This window comes from Sinocyclocheilus rhinocerous, unplaced genomic scaffold (genome assembly GCF_001515625.1).
Source record: "Sinocyclocheilus rhinocerous isolate Xijiao unplaced genomic scaffold, SAMN03320098_v1.1 scaffold869, whole genome shotgun sequence".
Classification (NCBI taxonomy): Eukaryota; Metazoa; Chordata; class Actinopteri; order Cypriniformes; family Cyprinidae; genus Sinocyclocheilus; species Sinocyclocheilus rhinocerous.
This window is the reverse complement of record NW_015653483.1, coordinates 2,145,720-2,164,963: the sequence shown is the minus strand read 5'-3', so window position 1 is coordinate 2,164,963 and position 19,244 is coordinate 2,145,720. Positions and strand designations below refer to the sequence as shown.

Here is a 19,244-nt window from a genome sequence, read left to right as displayed (position 1 = left end):
CAAATATACAAAACTGCCTTTGAACACATAAAAATTAACCGCATTAAAAGTGTGATATTTCACATTTCTTTTTACAAGACCTTCTAGCACTGTCACTGTCTATCACTGCCGATTCACAAATCAGATGCACACACAGTAGGTCTTTTGCGCAGTTCAGTCTCTGCGCATGCGCGATTTCCTCAAGCCAGTCGCTGCTGTCCTTTTTACACACGTCCTACCGGAATCAATACACAGGGCGCACAATATGAGTTTCTCCATTGAAGAAAGAGGAAACCCTAACACTTTGAGTTATAGGCTTTATTTCAGTAAGTATGAATTCTGTTCTTCGGGGATTGGTGATGAGAAGTTTGTACGGTCAGGTCAGTTCATTGAATTAAGATGAAAGGGGCTGGGCCGCAAGTCCCACGTGTCGCTTTTCCTCGCGTTATTTATGACCTAAAACCTAATCAAATTCATAAATGTAATGATTTTACGAATTAAGTTGATATTCTGTTCATAAAGTTTATTTTATTGTCTGATTAATTGTAGCTTTGTGCAAAGTTATTTTGATATTCGGTTCATAAAGTTTATTTTATTGTCTGATTAATTGTAGCTAAGGGTAATATGTTATTATTAACAAACAGTGCAACATTTGTTTGCATTGTTGGTATAACCTAAGCTCGTTAAAATGTGTAATTGAAGGACGGGTGAATACAAGGTTGCTCATAGCATAGCATAGCTTTCACAAATTATCATAGAATATCTTTCTTTTTTTCTGTTATACTGTCTACATTGTCTAAAATGATTTCAGGTGAATAAAATATAAAGTTAGTAAAGCATATATATTGGACAATTTTCCACAAAACTGGGTGTGTTTTGTTTATTTTAGTTGCCACCTGTGCATTAGACTTCTCACCCTTAGCAGCAGCATGACGTTACCTGCTCAAGTAACATGATTGACAAGTTATATGCACACAAGGCATGATCATTATCATTAACCTGTGCAGTTTAAAGCAATAATTCACTGAAACATACACATTCTGTCATCACTGATGCAATAAAGCTGGCTTTCTTCTTTGGAACGCCTAGTCAGAAGTTGTGCAGAATATCTCAGTTGCTTTCTTTGAACATGAATATTGGTGTGATGAATTCTGTTATGTTTGGGTTTAATTGATATTTCTGCTTCCAAAAAGTCAATAAATGCTTCAGAACATACAATTAAATAAAGTTTTAAGTGCCTGAGCTTGACCAGAACACATTTCTTAAAGTCTGGTATACTCTTTTATAGAAATACTTCATTAAATTATCACACAGGCATGTTCATTTTTCTCACTTTAAAAAATAATAAAAACTAGGGGGGGGGGAAATGTATCAATTTCAAGATAAACAAATTTGTGCCTCAATATGGAAATCAGGTGCTCAGCCAGATAACATCATACTGATCAGATAACATCAGTAATATTTGCCTTTGAAATATTTATTTGTACGGAAATATGTTATGCAATTCAAACTTTTTTTTTTTTTTTAAACAGAGAACTCAGATGGAAAGTACATTTCACCATTCCATGACATACCTATGTATGCAGATGAAGCTCAGGTACATTATGTTAATTTAATATGTTCTAAGTTTTTTTTCTCATAAACAATAGAGGACATGGTGGCATTTTTTGTTCAGTTATTTTTATTTGTGCCTTAATATGGAAATCAGGTGCTCAGCCAGGGTTTAAGTGATCAGATAACACTGATCAGATGAAATCAAGATCAGCTTCCTTTTTAAAATATTTATTTGTACAGAAATATGTTATGCAATAAAAAATGTTTTTTCAACCAGAGAACTCGGATGGAAAGTACATTTCACCATTCCATGACATACCTATGTATGCAGATGAAGCTCAGGTACATTATGTTAATTTAATATGTTCTAAGTTTTTTTCTCTCTTAGTCTCAGTGTAGATCCCCCTCCCTTATGGGCCCCCTTTGGCAGTGAATGGCCATTTCACAATCCAGCACAGTGTATATCAGCTCTTTATCGGGTGAAGGGACTTTATCTGTAAGAGTAGCGATCTTTACCCTTTCAATAGTGTCATCTTAAATCGTTCAATACTTTGGACTGCTCTGATATCTTACCTGTGTAAAACTTTGATTAATCATTCTCATCACTTACTCACTTTAAATTTTTTTTTTTTTGTAATACGAAGGTTAAATTATTATGGGAATGTCACATTTAGGCTTACTTAAAATGTTCCCTTTTTTATAAAAATAAATAATTTTTATTTTCTCTGTAGAACATTTTCCACATGGTTGTTGAAGTACCACGATGGACAAATGCAAAAATGGAGGTACAGTATGACCGACAGTGCAAAACTACACCACTTGCAGTATAACAGAATAAAATGATAGTAACAGGCTATTTATTTGCAAGATTATATATTTACATACCTAAAACATGAATGGTTACAGTAGTTACAGAGACCAAGTGATGTTGAAAGTAGAAGACTTTTTTAACCTACATTTTGTGGTTGGTTGTGTATTGACATTCAAACAAAATAATAACTCGTCAACCAATTGGTGTCTGCATGAATATTCTGTCATTCTATACGTCAACATTATGGTTTACTTTTCAGATTGCTACAAAAGACCCACTGAACCCCATTAAGCAAGACGTGAAGAAGGGCAATTTGCGCTATGTGGCCAATGTTTTCCCCCACAAAGGATATATTTGGAATTATGGAGCAATCCCTCAAGTAAGCCTTCAAAATCAACACTGATCACACATTAAACATAGAATAAACTGACTGAAGGTAGAAACCGCTTCAGTTTCTGCAGTCATAGTTAAATGTTTAAATCTTTTGTTTGTTACAACACTAATAATGCACTACTGTTCAAAGGTTTTGTCAGGTTTTTTTTCTCCTTTGTTCACCAACGTTGCATTTATTTGATTAAACATACAGTAGAATATTGTGAAATATTCCAATTAAAATGTTCTTCTATTTTAATATATTAAAAAAATAACTTTTTCCTGTGATGGCAAATCAGAATTTTTCAGCAGCCATTACTCCAGTCTTCAGAGTCACATGATCCTTCAGAAATCATTCTAATATGCTGATTTGCTGCTCAAGAATCATTTCTTATTATTATCAATGTTGAAAACCGTTGTGCTGCTTAATATTTTTGTGAAAACCGTGAAACATTGTTTCTGCAGCATTCTTTGATGAATAGAAAGTTCATAAGAACAGTTTTTATTCTGAATAGAAATGTTCTGTAACATTAATAATGTCTTTATGGTTACTTTTGATCAATTTCATGTATACATGCCGAATAAAAGTGTTAATTTCTTTAAAAAAAAATTAAATAAATCTTATTGACCCCAAAACTTTTAAACGGTAGTTTATATGCATTCCATCTTCATGAACACAACTTTAAATTGATTATTTTAGTAATTGTGTGAGTATGATTTAGTATGACTTGTCAATATGATTGTACAGATTTTCCTTAAAGGGGTCATATGATGCTGCTAAAAAGAACATTATTATGTGTATTTGGTGTAATGAAATGTGTTTATGCGGTTTAAAGTTAAAAAAACACATTATTTTCCACATACTGTACATTATTTTGTGGTAGATATGTGGGGGCGTGTTCGAACGAGCCGTTTTAGGTAGGTGTGGCTAACTCTTAACTTTTATAAAGAATATCTCTTTGGATTTGAGACTTTAGTCTTTGCAAATTTACAGATCTTCTTTATGCACCAAGAGCTTGTAACACTCCAAAGAGAAAGGAAAAAATGAAATCGCATCATATGACCCCTTTAATTTCAGGAGAAATGCATTTAATCTAATTGCTTTCCAGTGGTCTTAGTGGAGACGGTTTAGCATTATTCAAACTGAAATCAAAAACCTTTCTTGTAGATGTGAATTACAAGTTCCATTGTGTCTTTTACCCCCTAGATTTTACAACGATTTTGTTTAAATCTTTTCTGACAGACTTGGGAAGACCCCGGGCACAAAGACAATGACACAGGGTGTTGTGGTGACAATGACCCGATCGATGTCTGTGAAATTGGAAACAAGGTATAGATATCAGTGTTTGTCTTTTGAAATATTCTATGAAATTTATAAAGCAATCTGTCATATGTGCAATTCTATTTGGTTTAGATAAACAAACCCCACAATGCTTGATCTTTGCAGGTGTGCTGTCGTGGAGATATTATCAGAGTGAAAGTTCTGGGTGTTTTAGCAATGATTGATGAAGGTGAAACTGACTGGAAAGTCATTGCAATCAATGTTGATGACCCTGAAGCAAAGGACTTGAACAGTAAGTAACATTTGTTGCTTTTCACTTGACTTAGAATAGAGACGCATATATGTGGTTGTTGCAATTTTTCTGATGTGAAATTATAGACATTAGTGACGTGAGGCGACTGAAGCCTGGCTACCTTGAGGCCACAGTTGACTGGTTCAGGAGGTACAAGGTACCTGATGGGAAACCTGAAAACCAGTTTGCATTCAACGGAGAGTTCAAAAACAAGGCATGTTGTTCAGAAAATTGTTGTAAACAAGCTTTAATTTGTGATTGGTCATATTCGTCATATAAATATTCTACATTTATTCCAGGACTTTGCCATTGAGACAATCAAAGCCACCCATGGCTTCTGGAAGGCACTGATCTCACAACAAACCAATGCTGGAGAACTAAACTGGTAAGGGAGTGTTTCTTCAGTGGCCTGCATTTGTTTGCTCATTTTGCATAGTATTTTATTTCAGCTCTTACTGTTTGCACTTTCATTTACAGCCACTAGACAACATGTAGAGTTGTAGACATGGTTTACTGCTGAAACACATCAACATAATATAAAATAAAGAGAATTTTCTTTGCCCCCCTCCCCTCCCCTTTTAACATAAGTCATGTTGCTTTTTTCTCTTTTACTGTGCAGCAAGAACACGTGTGTCTCAGAGGGAGACAGTCCATTCTGCTGTTCGGCAGATGAAGCCAAAGCAGTTGTTGATGAAGTAAGAACTTTGTTTTTGCTTTCGATTAATAGGAGTTTATTCACTGCTTTATCAATTGTATATACAGTTGTCTAGCATTAATAGTGTGTTGCCTTATGTCAAGTAAGACTTAACTAGTGTGGTACCTCAAACTAATTTTTCTTTTCATTTTCAGTCATGTCCATGTGGAGAGACTAGTCCAGTTCCAAGCTCAGGTTTGATTTTGTTTTTGTCTTTTTTTCCCACAGTGAAACATCAGATCTCTTTAAAAAAAAAAAAATTTTTTATATATATATATATATATACCGGTATTGTTATACATTGTTTTTATTTATTTATTTTTACTGCTGCGTATCCATGATGTGACTTTTATTTTGTTGTGCTGTCTTTTTCAGTTGACAAATGGTGCTACTATGCAAAGAACTGAAGAACGTAACACTGTGAATGGACCAGTCTGATCATGTTTCGAATATGTATGTCATTATCTGTCTAGTATAATGGTATTTTATGAAAACATGGGCACTTAACACCTTATCTGGGGACTGAATCTCACATTAACATTTAGGGGAGCTAACCTATGTCTTGCTAAGTTAAGTTGTATTTGATAATGGTTAAATATTCTGTGTAACAGATACTAAAGTTAGCTAATAGTCTGGACAAACTCAGGTACTGTAAGATTCTGAACAAATGCTTTAATAAAGCTTTTCTCATATGACACTGCTATCAGATACTTGTTTGTTAAAACCTTTTGTTCTGTATTAGATTGCCTTTACATATATGAAATATTCTGTCAATTACTCCTACTCATGTTGTTTCAAACCCACATGACTTTCTTTGTTCTGTGCAACAACAGATTATGCTAGCAGCCTCATTTACTTATGTTTTTTTCCCCATACAGTGAAAGTGAATGGTGACTGGAAATGCTTTTCTTCTTAACATCTATGTTTCATGAAACAATGTCCTACAAGTGTGGAACAAATAATGCTGACAATTTTTTGTTTAACATGTTTTCCTACACTACCAATCAAAAATTTGGGGTCAGTAAGATTTTTTTTAAATTTTTTTAATGAATACTTATTATATTATTGTGAGTATATTATTATGATTTCTAAAGGATCATGTGACACTGAAGACTGGAGTAATGGCTGCTGAAAATTAAGCTTTTTATTTTAATAAATTACATTGTGAAATATATTAAAATAGAAGATGTTTTACTGTGTTTTTGATTAATGCAACCTTGGTGAGAATAAAAGACATGTTTCAAAAACATTAAAACATCTTACCGATCCCACACGTAAGAATGTAAGCGCTGTCAGACCCCACAACAGCAAGTCAGTCAACATTTAGCAACCAGATGCCAACACATAAACCTACAATCGATCTGAAACCATCCTATGCAGCTACGCAGTTCCGGTTAAACGTCAAATTCGGGCTGTTTTTTTTAGCAGCAGGACACAGACCACATTGACTGGTCTCCAACAGAAGTGGACCCTTCCAGGTATTGACACGAATATTTCCCTATTACAACGCATTGTTTTCTGTGTTATTTACGAATGATGCAACATTACAAATGACGCGACTGAAACAGACATTCTTTAACTGTAACTAATGTTTAATAGAAACAGTTTTTAACACCGAAAGCTTGGTTTTAGGGTTTTCTATATAACGTCATACTGAGCTTTTTTACCTTTACAATACTCTACTTTGCTCATTCAGCCTCAGCATATCTGGCTGTTTTTTTCAGTGTGTTTTAAAGCGCCTCCTGTATTGATGCGTTTCTGGAAAACGCGCGCTAAACATTTGGGCTGTGTATACTGCGATGGTTACATTTAAGGGTACAGTTGTTAGGGAACAATAATATTTGGTTGCACACGTATTCATTTTAATTTACAATACAAAAACATAACACCGTTATTAATGTATAAAAATGCACTTGAAGTTGAACGCGAGTTGCCGTCATTTGAGTGACAGCTATGTCTGTGTGCTAGATCCATGGCGTCAAGTGACAAGGTCTCACAACTAGAAATAGTTTCTTGCTCATGTTGTGTGCGGGATCTTGGTTTATAGCTAGGAGGGGGTTTGTGTTTCTTTCCTTAAGTGCACTCTTGGAGACAAAACGTTCAAACTTGGGCCATTTAGTAACAGCTGTTTTTCACCTGCTTACGGTAGATTTAGGTAAAGAGCTTATTCTGGAGTTAGCAGAGCCCATTGAAAAGTCTTGGATCTTGTACTGCATTGGAACAATTCTCTCATTCTGCTGCTATTTTATTTCAGGGAACAGGCTACAAAAATGTCTTTCATATTTGATTGGCTGTACAGAGGATTCAGCAGTGTTACAATTATTAGGTAAAGTATCAGCCAGATACTGAAATACTGATGAACGCAAATCATAATGTAACTGATTTTTGTGCTCTCACAATCTTATTTCATTTTAGGACTCTATAATAAGTCTGGGAAATTAGTTTTTCTCGGATTAGACAATGCCGGAAAAACAACATTATTGCACATGCTTAAAGATGATCGACTTGGGCAACATGTTCCAACACTTCACCCTAGTAAGTAAAGTGAAACATTTTACTGTTTTAATATGAGGTGTATACATTTTGAAAAGAACATAAAGGCTTATTCTTACAAATTGAATTCTATGTATGTTGGAGTAACCATTGTACACAATGTACCGTATCTTGTCCTATCTACTACACTGTAAAAAAAATCTGTTTAACCATTTAACAGGATTTTACTGTAGCATTTTTACAGTCTTTTACCGTTAAATTCACGGTCATTTTTTACAGTGTAGCATCTGAAGAACTGACTATTGCCAGGATGACTTTCACAACATTTGACTTGGGTGGTCATGCTCAAGGTAAATATAGCATTTATTAATAAATGGTTAATAAATTTGGAATTTAAATTTCAGAATAAAAAAAAATCACTACTAGATTTAGATTTTTTTTTTTTTAATTAGAAACTACGTTTAGAAACAAATTGTATAAGAACCTTGTACACAATGCAAATTTATTTATCAATCAATTTTCTATTCTCAATTCTCAGCAAGAAGGGTTTGGAGGAATTATCTTCTGGCAATAAACGGGATAGTGTATCTTGTTGACTGTGCTGATCATGAACGCCTACTAGAAGCCAAAATTTAGTTGGATGTAAGTCTACTTTTTTTAATACAATCAAGGGTTTTGTTTATGACAAGATATATATCAATGAATGTTTAACTATGAACACATCCAAACTCTCAGAAAAAAATGATACAAAGTCGTCAGTTGGGCAGTACCCTAAGGTACAAAAGCTAAAAAGTACATCTTCGAATCTTATTTACCCCTAAATATTAGTTCATATTAGTACTTTCAAAGTACATAGTGAATGTTTTGTACATTTGTTTGAGAGAGCAGAGGAATATCACCTGCACTGACTTCAGTGCACTAATTTAAATTTCTTCCCAGTCCCACCAATCAAAACACAACCATGTATTTGAGTAATAATGAGGGCACGTTGCTCTTTAATCATAGGCCCTCTTAACTGATGAAACCATCTCCAATGTGCCAATCCTTATTTTGGGGAATAAAATCGACCGTCCAGAAGCAATTAGTGAAGACGTACTGAGAGGAATGTTTGGTCTTTATGGACACACCACAGGAAAGGTAGATCATTGCGGGAATATATTTAAGACATTTTGTGTTGTGCAGTATATGTACTATGTAATACAATGAATAATATTTGGAGCATTACATGTCCTTTTATCTCTCACAGGGGAATGTATCACTGAAAGAACTCAACCTGAGGCCAATGGAAGTCTTTATGTGCAGTGTGTTGAAGAGACAAGGATATGGAGAAGGTTTTCGATGGCTTTCAGAGTATATTGATTAACTTACTCAGTGTTTATTAATTCAAAACCCATGTATCTTTATTTATTAATTGATTATTTATCTTGTAACTAAACTAGTAACCAGGGGTGTTTCATATATACAGTGGTGTGAAAAAGTTTTTGCCCCCTTCCTGTTTTTTTAATTGTTTGCATATTTGTCACACTTAAAAGATTCAGATCATCAAACAAATTTTAATATTACACAAAGATAACCTGAGTAAATATAAACTGCAGTTTTGAAATTATGATTTCATTTATTAAGGGAAAAAAGCTGTCCAAACCTACCTCCCTACGTGAAAAATTATTTGCCCCTCCTCTTAAATCATGAAAGAACTGTGATTAAGCACATTATTTTAGAAAGCTGAGTTAAATTTCACTAGCCACACAACTCAGCTTTCTAAAATGATGTGGTTAATCATAGTTCTTTCATGATTTAAGAGGAGGGGCAAATTTTTTCACGTAGGGCCAGGTAGGTTTGGACAGCTTTTTTCCCTTAAATGAAATCATCATTTAAAAACTGCATTTTGTATTTACTTGCATTATCTTTGCGTAATATTAAAATTGGTTTGATGATCTGAATCTTTTAAGTGTGACAAATATGCAAACAATTAAAAAAACAGGAAGGGGGCAAAAACTTTTTCACACCACTGTATATATATTTGAGCCTATAAAATCCAGTGTGGTGATAGAGAAGTATCTGAGAAACAATTAAAATCAAGCTACAGTAGCAATTACTTATGTAAGTCATGTTTACCTTAGCAGTAGTTTATGCTGTATGCCTTTTCTAAAAGCAGGGATAGAAATACAGTTTGCTTTAACAGTTGACTGAGTTGGGTTATTTTAAGAGATGGCATTCAGTTACAAAACACTTTTTTTCAATCCAGTGTCAATTTTATACCATGAGAAAGGTAAACATACCATTGAACATTTGAATCAAGGACTTTTAATCAGGGGAATATCACTTGTGCTGTGAAAATTCTGATGTGAAATCATCAGATGATACAGAATCAGTGTTTTTGTTTTCATGTTACATTACCTCAGTGCCTTAATGTCGGTGCTTTTTTCTAGCTCTGTAGCCTATTTCCCAGTTCAAAAGAAAAACTTCTGAAGTGATTTGGTGTGGATTGCCAATGTATACATGCTTATCAAAAGTACCTGAGATTTAAAATTAAATATATATCTAATATTTAAAAGTACAAGTGTTTGATTTGTATGTTGTATTTTGATACTTTTAAGACTGTGCTTATGTAGCACCCAGTGCCAGTGATGTGTCTACATTAGCCTGTTTCAACACTAAACTACCTGTGCAATGAGTACTTTTTGACTGTCATCTGTGACTTATTTGCAGTTATGGCATGAGAGTACATAGGCTTTTTAAATTCATAGAATATGCCTGTGCAATAGAAAAATGTGTCATATTACTAGGTCACTTTTACCCTTGTAAATAGGCTTGTGTGAAAGGATTGGGATTTTCAATGCTGCTTATCTTTTGAAATGGCTAATTATGTACATACCACTTGTAGCATTTATGCACTGAAGTAAGCAACAAAAATAAAAAAAATATTTTGAATTTTCCGTTTATACTTTGATCTCAAAGGAATCATAAAGACATGTACCTATATGAATCGTAGAAAGCTATTTGAATAAACATTTTAAACAAGAAAACAATTGTGACATCCTGTGAAGTCAAAAAAGGTTATTTGGCAATACTAAATGAATACTTACCTTTGTGACGTTTGTGACGTGACCATTGGAATGAACAAGCATGTTGCACAAGAACACAGTCCAATGTATAAACGGCGTCCGATTTGTGAACGAAACTTTCTTTGGAGTTGGATCTTTTCAATGAATCCGTTGAACCGGTTAATGTCTATAGTCAATTTGTTTACAAATCGAACGGAACGACTCGTTCACGAATGATTTGACGCGAGAAACGTCTCTTTCGGACATAACGAATCATATTTTTATGTCTGTGATAACGGCGACGTAAAAGAACCACTGAACCGGTTCTATTAAACGAATTGTTCGAAAGAGTCGGACTTCCAAATATAACATGGATAAACGCTTCATCGACCACGTGATTACTTTTACGCCAATGAAATCATACCAGGAAGCGCTGCAGATGGATCAAATCGGCGATAAATTAATATAGATATTATTAAATTATCTAGCCGGTCAGAGGTATTCGTTGCAACCCTAACTAGTTGTTATTGACAAACTGTTTGTTAGCATGGTGTTCTTATTTATAATTTGACCTCCAGCGCCGCGTTGACATTTCTATCTTGAACTCATTGCAAGATGCGAGAACACTTCTACTATTAGCATAAAAATTGTGACCATTTTGTTGAACCAATTTAATACTGTTATATAGACATATCTCTATATATCTAACGTTTGAAAATGAAGATTGCGGAAGAGGCATGTTGTGTTGTCACAGTGTCCGAGAAGCCGCTCAACCTCACATCTGGATCTCCGAATAAAGAATTGAGCTGTAGTGGAGTGTTTCTGAATTACCAGTCTGGGATTATAGTCTGTAGTGGCATTTTGTTTTCACGCTTTATCAATGATAGACAGTCCATGAAGAAAGACGCGAAAATATTGCATTCTGAAAGTTTCACTAAAGAGATAAAAGTGCATGTAGATTACATTCACGTTTGCGCCAACCAGTCGTGTGTAACGGACAGACGCAATACGAGCCGTCAAGAGGCTCATCTGTTAATGATTATCAATTGTGTGGAGTTTCAAGATGCATTTAACAAAATCTTCAAGGGGGCTGATAACTGGGGCTTTTATAGTGGTACTTTGGATACAGAAGTTCTGGAAGACTCCAGATTTTTAAGTTGGTTTGCACTTTTAAAAGTGCCCACTTCATCCACATGCACCTGCAAGGAAACTATTCCATGGGTGAAGAGTGGCAGTCTTGAAAAGGGATGTCATGTCATCGCATGTGGGTCTCCATTCGGTGGTCTCTGTCCAGACCTCTTCATGAACACAATTAGTAAAGGTATAGTTAGTAATCTGGCAGGAGCTGAGAATGCCCTGATCCTGACTGATGCCCGCTGCTTGCCTGGCACCGAAGGAGGCGGTGTGTTTGTTAGCAAAGGAGGCAGATCTTACCTAGTGGGTTTGATCGTTTCACCACTGTGCTGGAAATCAGATGAATGGATTGGGCTGACACTTGTGTGCTCTGTTCACCTGATTCTGAAAAACATGCTACAGGCTGGTGCCATCCAGGAGCCGCTGATAGAAGAGTCATCACAGTTAATCACTGGCTCTCTTCAAGCTCCATTAACTGCAAACCGAAGGACAGGCTCTGAATTTTACACTGGAGTTGCCCTGATTGAGACCGGCCAGCTGTGGGGTTCTGGTGTGCTGCTAAACCAGAATCTGGTTCTGACCTGCAGGCATGTGGTGAATGAAAAATCTGTGCTTACAGTCAGGGTCAACTTTGGAGGAAGGTACTGACATTTTGTTTGTTGATCTTTGTTGAACTTGTTGCATGTTATTGGTATTGTTATATTTTTAATTACCATGGGATTTATAATAATATCTAAACTTTCCACCTCAGATTTCATACAGTAAGTGGTAAGGTGCTGTATTCATCAGTACCATCATCTCCCTATGATATCGCTGTGGTGGAGCTTCAGGAGCCCCTCGCAAACTCAGTAAATACACCGTTTACCACATACTTTCACCCAGGTAATGTGCTGCAAACCTGTTGTATTAAAACTCATATTTAGCCATGTTCTGAGATTTTGGTGTGATTTTTTTTTTCTTTTTCTTGTGGATGTCTAAAGCCACCAACATAAGACAAGACAAATATTTGTTCCTTCCAGTGTGTGTTGGTTTATATGTGCGATAACTTCATATCCAAATATCAGGTGGTTTTGTATCCATGTTGTATTTGGTTGTTGCATACACCAACAATCAACATGGTATTTGACACTGTATTTTATATTTAACCCTTTTAAAATACACAACAATCAACATGATTTTTGACACTATAAGTATATTTAATATTAAACCCCTTTTCTTTACATACAAAATAGACCTTTGGAAGAACTTATTTCTGCCACATAAGAAAAAAAAACATGCTTTGGCAAATCATAGATCAGATAATAAACCACATGACACATTAAGTCATGATTATTAGATAAAACATTGAAATGAACAAGAAGTCTAAATTATGAGAAGTCATAATTATGAAATTATGACTTGTCATTATCACATGTAAGTCGAAATTATGACAAGTCATAGTTATGATGTCAATTATAACAAATTATAAAGTCAAATGATGGCATCATAATTATGACAAAAATTCTAAATTGATAAATTATGGCTTGGCGTTTCAACTTATAATTATGAATTTGTATCTCATAATTTTGACTTTATCTCCTATGACTTTTGACGTTTTGTCATTGACGAATTGCCAAAGCATGATGAACTAAAATTATTTGTGAATCTAAATTCTTGTTGACCATACATACAAGATATATATATATATATAAAGTCATCATTTAAATGTATTATAAATATAATAATCCATTTCAGTTTATATAACATATCATTTTGTAACTGTGTACTTTGTCCCTGTGCAGCACCTGGCATTTTCATGTTGTGTGTTTGTTTAGGTGAGGATGTGCTTGTTGTGGGTTATGGAGCTTTAGGGAGCAGCTGTGGCCCCTCGATGACCTCAGGGATCTTATCCAGAGTTATTACCCATCAGTCACAGCCTGTGATGCTGCAGACTACATGTGCTGTGCAGTCTGGAGCCAGTGGTGGCGCTGTGGTTCGTTCTGCCACTGGAGAATTGTTAGGTAATATCATTCATACATTTATTTTTAAACAGTTAGGAATTAATTGAAAAAGATTTTGTTTATCAGCACATCAACCAGTTGTCTGTAGAAATACAGTATTCACTGGAGATTGAAATATACAATACCTAATAATAACCAAAAGGGGGCACCACTTGACCAATTAAGCATATTTTCCTCTCTTACTGTCAGGCATCAGTGTATTCCAGCCCTTTTCTGCTGATAATGTTTGACTAAATCAGGTTTTCATAGGCAGATTTTTTCTCACATGATTTTTTAAAAATCTTATATATTCTAATATTAGGTATCGTGACCAGTAACACAAGAGACTTTGCCGCAAAAGTGACGTATCCCCATCTGAACTTCAGCATCCCAGTGACTGTTCTGGAGTCTCTGCTGAGACGTTTTGCTCAAACTGGAGATGCTGCTGTGTTTAAGGCCTTAGACAGTGCAGAGGATGATGTTAAGAAGATATGGAGACTACAAAGCATTCAGAGCAAGCTTTAATCATTCTCCAAAATAAAGCTGAATATGAATTTACATGAATTCCTGTGATTGTTTCCAAATATACAAGATGCTTTAGAATGAATATAACTACTAAAATGAATCTTTGTGTATTGTAAAGTTGCTGAAGATGTGAAAATGTTATTGAAAAATTATCATATGACATAGCTCTGTATTGACAATAAAATGGTGTATATTTCTGAGCTTCTTATTTGTGGACTTTTTAATGTACAATAATTTAACTTGACTGACTGATTTAAAAATCCACAAAAAAAGCCTGCACCCCTTAAACTGATTAAATATTCTGATACATGCAAGTAAACATAATGACTGGTCAATTTAAGTAAAAAAAAAAAAAGTAAAATTATTTCTAACCATTTTATGTTAATGCCTAGCAGTTTGCTGCAGTGCATCATTAATAAAAGAAATGCGTGCCAAAACTAAAACAATGCAGTGTTCTAACATTTTTTTCATCACATTTTTTTTTTTTTGTAAAATAGTTAGAAACCAGGGATGATGAGAAACCAAGGCTGAAAACTGGTTTCTAACTAGGTTGATGTCAAGCATGTTGCTACACTGGATCACTAATATATGAAATGTGTGCCAATGATGAAACTATGCAGTATTAAAATAGTGCGTTTTCAGATAATTAGAATTTCATCATGCACATTTTTTCTCTTAATGACAATAAGTGAATATTTGAAAGACGTGTTTATATCATGCCTTCTATTACAGTTAAAATATGTCTTTTTTTTAACCCTCTGGTTACTTGTTCGTCTTGAGAACCAGCTTTTGTTGGGTATTTTTGGTAGTTATTATAAATTGCACTTGTCAAAAAATGTGTTTAAAAGTGGGTTGAAAAGATTTGTTTTCTCATGTCTCCAGTGTCACATGAAAATTAGCACGTCACAGAGTCTTGGGAGTAATTAGGAGAACAAAGGAACAGCACTTTCGGGCCCAGTGCCTTTAATCATATTCAGGCAAGAAAGATGACACACTTGGACAAAGAAACATGCAACTAAATGCAAATATACTGCAACTCAGCGATGAAATCCAAGTATTTACAATAATAATGGCATGTACAGTACAATACAATCATACACTAGTCCAAGTGGTATAACATCACTGTTAGCAGACTCCTGTACACTGCTGAGTAAGACATCAGGACATTCACTATTGACTTTTAATGAGCGGGCCATCTTTCCATCACACCAGCAAGGTGTATCGCCTATGATAATCCACAACTAATTTAAATATCGTCAAGATTCATCTCAATGACATTTGGAGGATTCATTTTCTTCTGTAGATGACGCGGTACATTGATGAATGTGTTTACGTTGGGGATGTTACCATATAAAATGCATTTTCTCTTGCCTGTGTGGAACTTCGAAATCACGACTGAGTGAATTATCATACCAGACCGAGTCTGTAACTCATACATGTTTTACAGCATTTTAACCATAAAAACTGATGCTTTAGATATTTTTTACTGCAAGACTCATGTACTTTACCTTTAGTCGTAGATTTTACGATTCAGACCTTGAATATAAATCCCTTCAGCACCAGATTTACACCTAGGAACATTACAGCCATCTTTCACTGCAAATGATGGGAAGATCTGATTAGAAGACATCTACAAAAACAGATTGGTCCCTTTGGGTATATGAGAGAGAATATGTCGGAACGCATTTTTGAAAGCTCATTCCTGCCTCTCCTGTTCATCCATACACTGCCTCGTTATAATAGTTGTGTTGCATCAGAAGTACCGTATTACAGCCAGACCTAGTGGAATATAAGCAAATTCTATTATGACAGACATATGAAACCAGAGCGCACATATCTCAGGATTTATTACTGTCCATTTCAAAGAAAACAATGATTTGGACGTCGGAGTGAGGGAGAAAGCTACTGCATTGAGACGTAATTTATATGAAAATATAATGCTTTGCCATCTCTGGTTTCGGTGCATTATTACACAAAAGACAGGGGAAAAAAAACAGTGCCTTTAGGACAAGGATCATCTTGTAGAAGTGCAATGTGTATTTCTGGGAAGTAGCCTAAAGTCGGTTGTAGTTTGTGAGCGTGGAGAAATAGTTCTTCAAATACATTGACAAAGGCTACTTTATCTCAAGACATTTATGACTATATCTACTTCAAGGTAGCAAAGAAATGATGCAGAGACTGTTTCAGCCAGAACATAACAGGGTAACAGTCTTAGCTATTTGAGCTAAGCTAAGCTAAGCTAACTTAGCTCTGAGGTTTTTGGACTTTGTGTCTCTTTGTCTTTATAGTAATCTGTGTTTATATACGCTAAATCATTTGGAGGACATTTTAAACAATTTACATAAACTCTAATAGCAAAAACATTAGCAGCAGTCTCGATTCCTCGAAGAAAGCAGTTGCTGATGGTCGACAGAAGATCTAATGAAAAAGGTTAGACCCTGAAGCCTGTCTATCTTTATATACATACTTTAAAAATTTGCTTTAGACGTAACAGGTATCATTTTGGCATTTCCGAACGAATAGTGATGATAGTATGTATTTATTAGACTTGCATAAGAATGCATCACATCAAGCGCCTAATTCTGAGCTCGTGTTTGCAGATGCTAGAGACTGATTCAGGAGAAAACTCTTGCACTTACAACAAAAATATGACGTTTCACAAGAATTCAGAAGCTCAATAATTGAAAACTCGTTCCCAATACCTTAATCTCACTACAGCTAACACTAACCAAGCCACCCTCCCCCCCAAGTCAATGCTGTTTGGAGTGCAGTATAAAGATGACAGACCCTCCAGAGTCCACTGTTTAATGTCAGAAGATAGAGCTGCCTCTGTAGAAATGGGCCACAGAAAGCTACGTCGGACAAGGCGAGAATCGTGTTTCGTTCTACCAAATGTATCCGCCGTCATCTACCTCCCCCACCTCCCCTTCCTCCTCCTCAGCCTCCTCGCCATTCTCCTCCGCCTCCTTTTCCTCTTCATCTTCCCATCCGAGCCCGCTGCCAAAATCGCCCGAGTATGTGACCACCTCGTCTGGAAAAGGGAAATTTGTTTATGGTTTAAAAATCGCAAGCGATTTATGTGTGACAAAGGCTAAATAATACGCGCTCGGCACGGGGACAATAAACAAACAGCAGGTGTGACTTTGACGTTGGGCTTTTTAATCGCTATTTCATGTCCAGTCTGGGGATTTGTTCTTATCACCTGTAGGTCCGTCGCAGCCAGTAGTAATTAATCTTATGGACCTTTATTTTCGGCGAGACAACTGCTCTTTTGGAATGGAAATGAACCTGGCCTAATGAATGTAGCACTTGGTCTTCTGTCAGATGGGTGACTGATGATTTTGTGGATCGAAGCCCTAAACCCTGTAGCTACAGAAGGAGCATTGTCCTCTGTGTGTGCGTGTGTGTGTGTGTGTGTGCGTGTTGTGCTCGTGCTCACCACAGTCGGGGTTGCCATGGATTCTGGAGCCCATTAACTCTCCTCCATGCTGGTCCACACACCAGCACTCCCCTCTGCTCTTGTCACACTGCAGTCTCCTGTAAAAGCCGTCCTCATCACAGCTGGGAATGTATGTATCTGAAATGACAAGTAGAGAGAGAAACACACAGACACACACATTTTGAGAAACACAATGCATGTTTTACATTCATGTCCTATATAAAATGAGTGTTGCATCACGGGTGACATTGAAAACTAGTTTGCATATTGCTGTAAATCATGTGACAGACTCAAGTGACATAAAATGTAACCTTGGCGAGGGTTGAGGGCTGGGTTTCTGTCTGCAGTGTCTCGAATTATGATGTGCGATAAAAACCAACTGCATGGAGTAATAAACACCTATATGTCCACATAATCATCATGATCTATTTAGCAATGAAATGCAGGTTTTAACCCTCTGATGCACTGTGTACTAGGGGACAAATCTTTAAAAGCCAGTTTTAACCATTCAGAATGTGATGTTACATCCCAACCACCACCACACGTGATTCCATTGACCCTTACCCATAATTCAACCTGACTGTCCTATTTATGTCTTTGCGTGCTTTTTATTTATGAGAACATAAATTAAACATAGCTGGCAAAAGTGATGACCATGTACTTCGGAATGCAACTCTCAAAAAATAGCACTTAAAATAACTATATATACACAGTATATATACTGTATATATATCAATATATATGGACAGATGAAATGGACAGATGTACAGTTCTCCCAAAATATGCAATTAATAAAAGACAGAAAATTATGATATTTCTGTTTTAAAAAGAATATATTAAGTAAAAATAAAAAAATTTCATTGATTTAACTATTTATGCATTCTATGGTTAAACACAGGTGTCGCTTTCTAGGGTAGGTTTTTCCATTACACATTTTTATGACTGTCATCTTTTCTATTTATGAAAACTCACATTCATCATGGCTGAGAAAGGTGGAAATTATGATCCTCTGGAATATTATGTTATTTTGGAATGCACAAATGTGTAACTCTCTTAATATGTAATCTATCATATAAAGAAAAGGGATTTGTATTATAGGTTTATATATTATATCCCTGTTTTGACAAAAAAAAAAAAAACATTAAGATATATTTCCCTTTGCAATTTTATAACAAATGTATCTAAGAGTAAACATGGGTTAATCTTTCAGATTAACAATGAAACTCTTTATTTGTATTATATACATTGCTATTTGTTCTCCGGCTTTGGGAGCCGCTTGCATTTTGGCTGCCTCTGATAGGCTGAAGCATCTGCAGCGTGTCCTTGGAGAGTCCTGAGAGCGCTGCAGCCAAACATGCAGCACTGCCCGCAGTCATGAGCGCCGTTCTAAGCCGCACACCTGATTAGGGGCTAATCCCAGCCTTGTGCTTGTCATCTGTTAAATGAAACTCCTCTAGAGTCACTTCTGCTAGAGCCGCCCTCTTTGTCTTTCAGAGTTTACACCTTACCTCTCTTCTGCCTCACTTTTTCTTTTTACTGACCTTCTTTCTTCCATTCTCTTTTCTTCCAGTTGTATACATTTTATATAACCTCTTTCTCTGGTTCTCCCTTTGTTCTTCTCCTTCAGACCTTAATTTGCTCTTCCC

General features: G+C 35.6%; 3 protein-coding genes and 1 pseudogene across 5 annotated transcripts in view; 3 read left to right on the top strand and 1 right to left on the bottom strand.

Moving 5' to 3' along the window:
• The first annotated feature begins 142 nt into the window (after positions 1–142).
• LOC107716302 (inorganic pyrophosphatase-like) lies at positions 143–5,679 on the top strand. 2 transcript variants are annotated; one of them, XM_016522675.1, is made up of 11 exons: positions 143–305; positions 1,811–1,875; positions 2,265–2,318; positions 2,604–2,723; positions 3,960–4,046; positions 4,164–4,290; positions 4,377–4,504; positions 4,590–4,675; positions 4,910–4,985; positions 5,140–5,179; positions 5,360–5,679. In XM_016522675.1, the coding sequence occupies exons 1-11, from the start codon at positions 167–169 to the stop codon at positions 5,389–5,391; spliced, it is 954 nt and encodes a 317-aa protein (XP_016378161.1). In that variant the 5' UTR covers positions 143–166; the 3' UTR covers positions 5,392–5,679. The 2 variants fall into 2 exon arrangements, with proteins under 2 accessions (XP_016378161.1, XP_016378160.1); XM_016522674.1 differs by lacking the exon at positions 1,811–1,875 and adding an exon at positions 1,512–1,576.
• Positions 5,680–7,254: 1,575 nt separating this feature from the next.
• Positions 7,255–8,880, top strand: LOC107716301 (GTP-binding protein SAR1b-like; annotated as a pseudogene).
• Positions 8,881–10,935: 2,055 nt separating this feature from the next.
• On the top strand, positions 10,936–14,342 carry tysnd1 (trypsin like peroxisomal matrix peptidase 1). Of its 2 annotated transcripts, XM_016522672.1 has the most exons (5): positions 10,936–11,958; positions 12,058–12,296; positions 12,407–12,537; positions 13,470–13,655; positions 13,957–14,342. In XM_016522672.1, the coding sequence occupies exons 1-5, from the start codon at positions 11,239–11,241 to the stop codon at positions 14,157–14,159; spliced, it is 1,479 nt and encodes a 492-aa protein (XP_016378158.1). In that variant the 5' UTR covers positions 10,936–11,238; the 3' UTR covers positions 14,160–14,342. The 2 variants fall into 2 exon arrangements, with proteins under 2 accessions (XP_016378158.1, XP_016378157.1); XM_016522671.1 differs by having other exon boundaries at positions 10,936–12,296.
• A 1,091-nt stretch (positions 14,343–15,433) lies between these two features.
• The window catches only part of LOC107716285 (testican-2-like), a 46,714-nt gene continuing 42,903 nt past the window's right edge, over positions 15,434–19,244 (bottom strand). Inside the window, exons 11-12 of the mRNA XM_016522658.1 lie at positions 17,599–17,736; positions 15,434–17,190 (exon numbers count right to left, since the gene is read on the bottom strand). Of these exons, the coding sequence (XP_016378144.1) occupies positions 17,045–17,190; positions 17,599–17,736 (284 nt within the window). The 3' untranslated portion in view covers positions 15,434–17,044. The remainder of the gene's footprint in view (positions 17,191–17,598; positions 17,737–19,244) is intronic.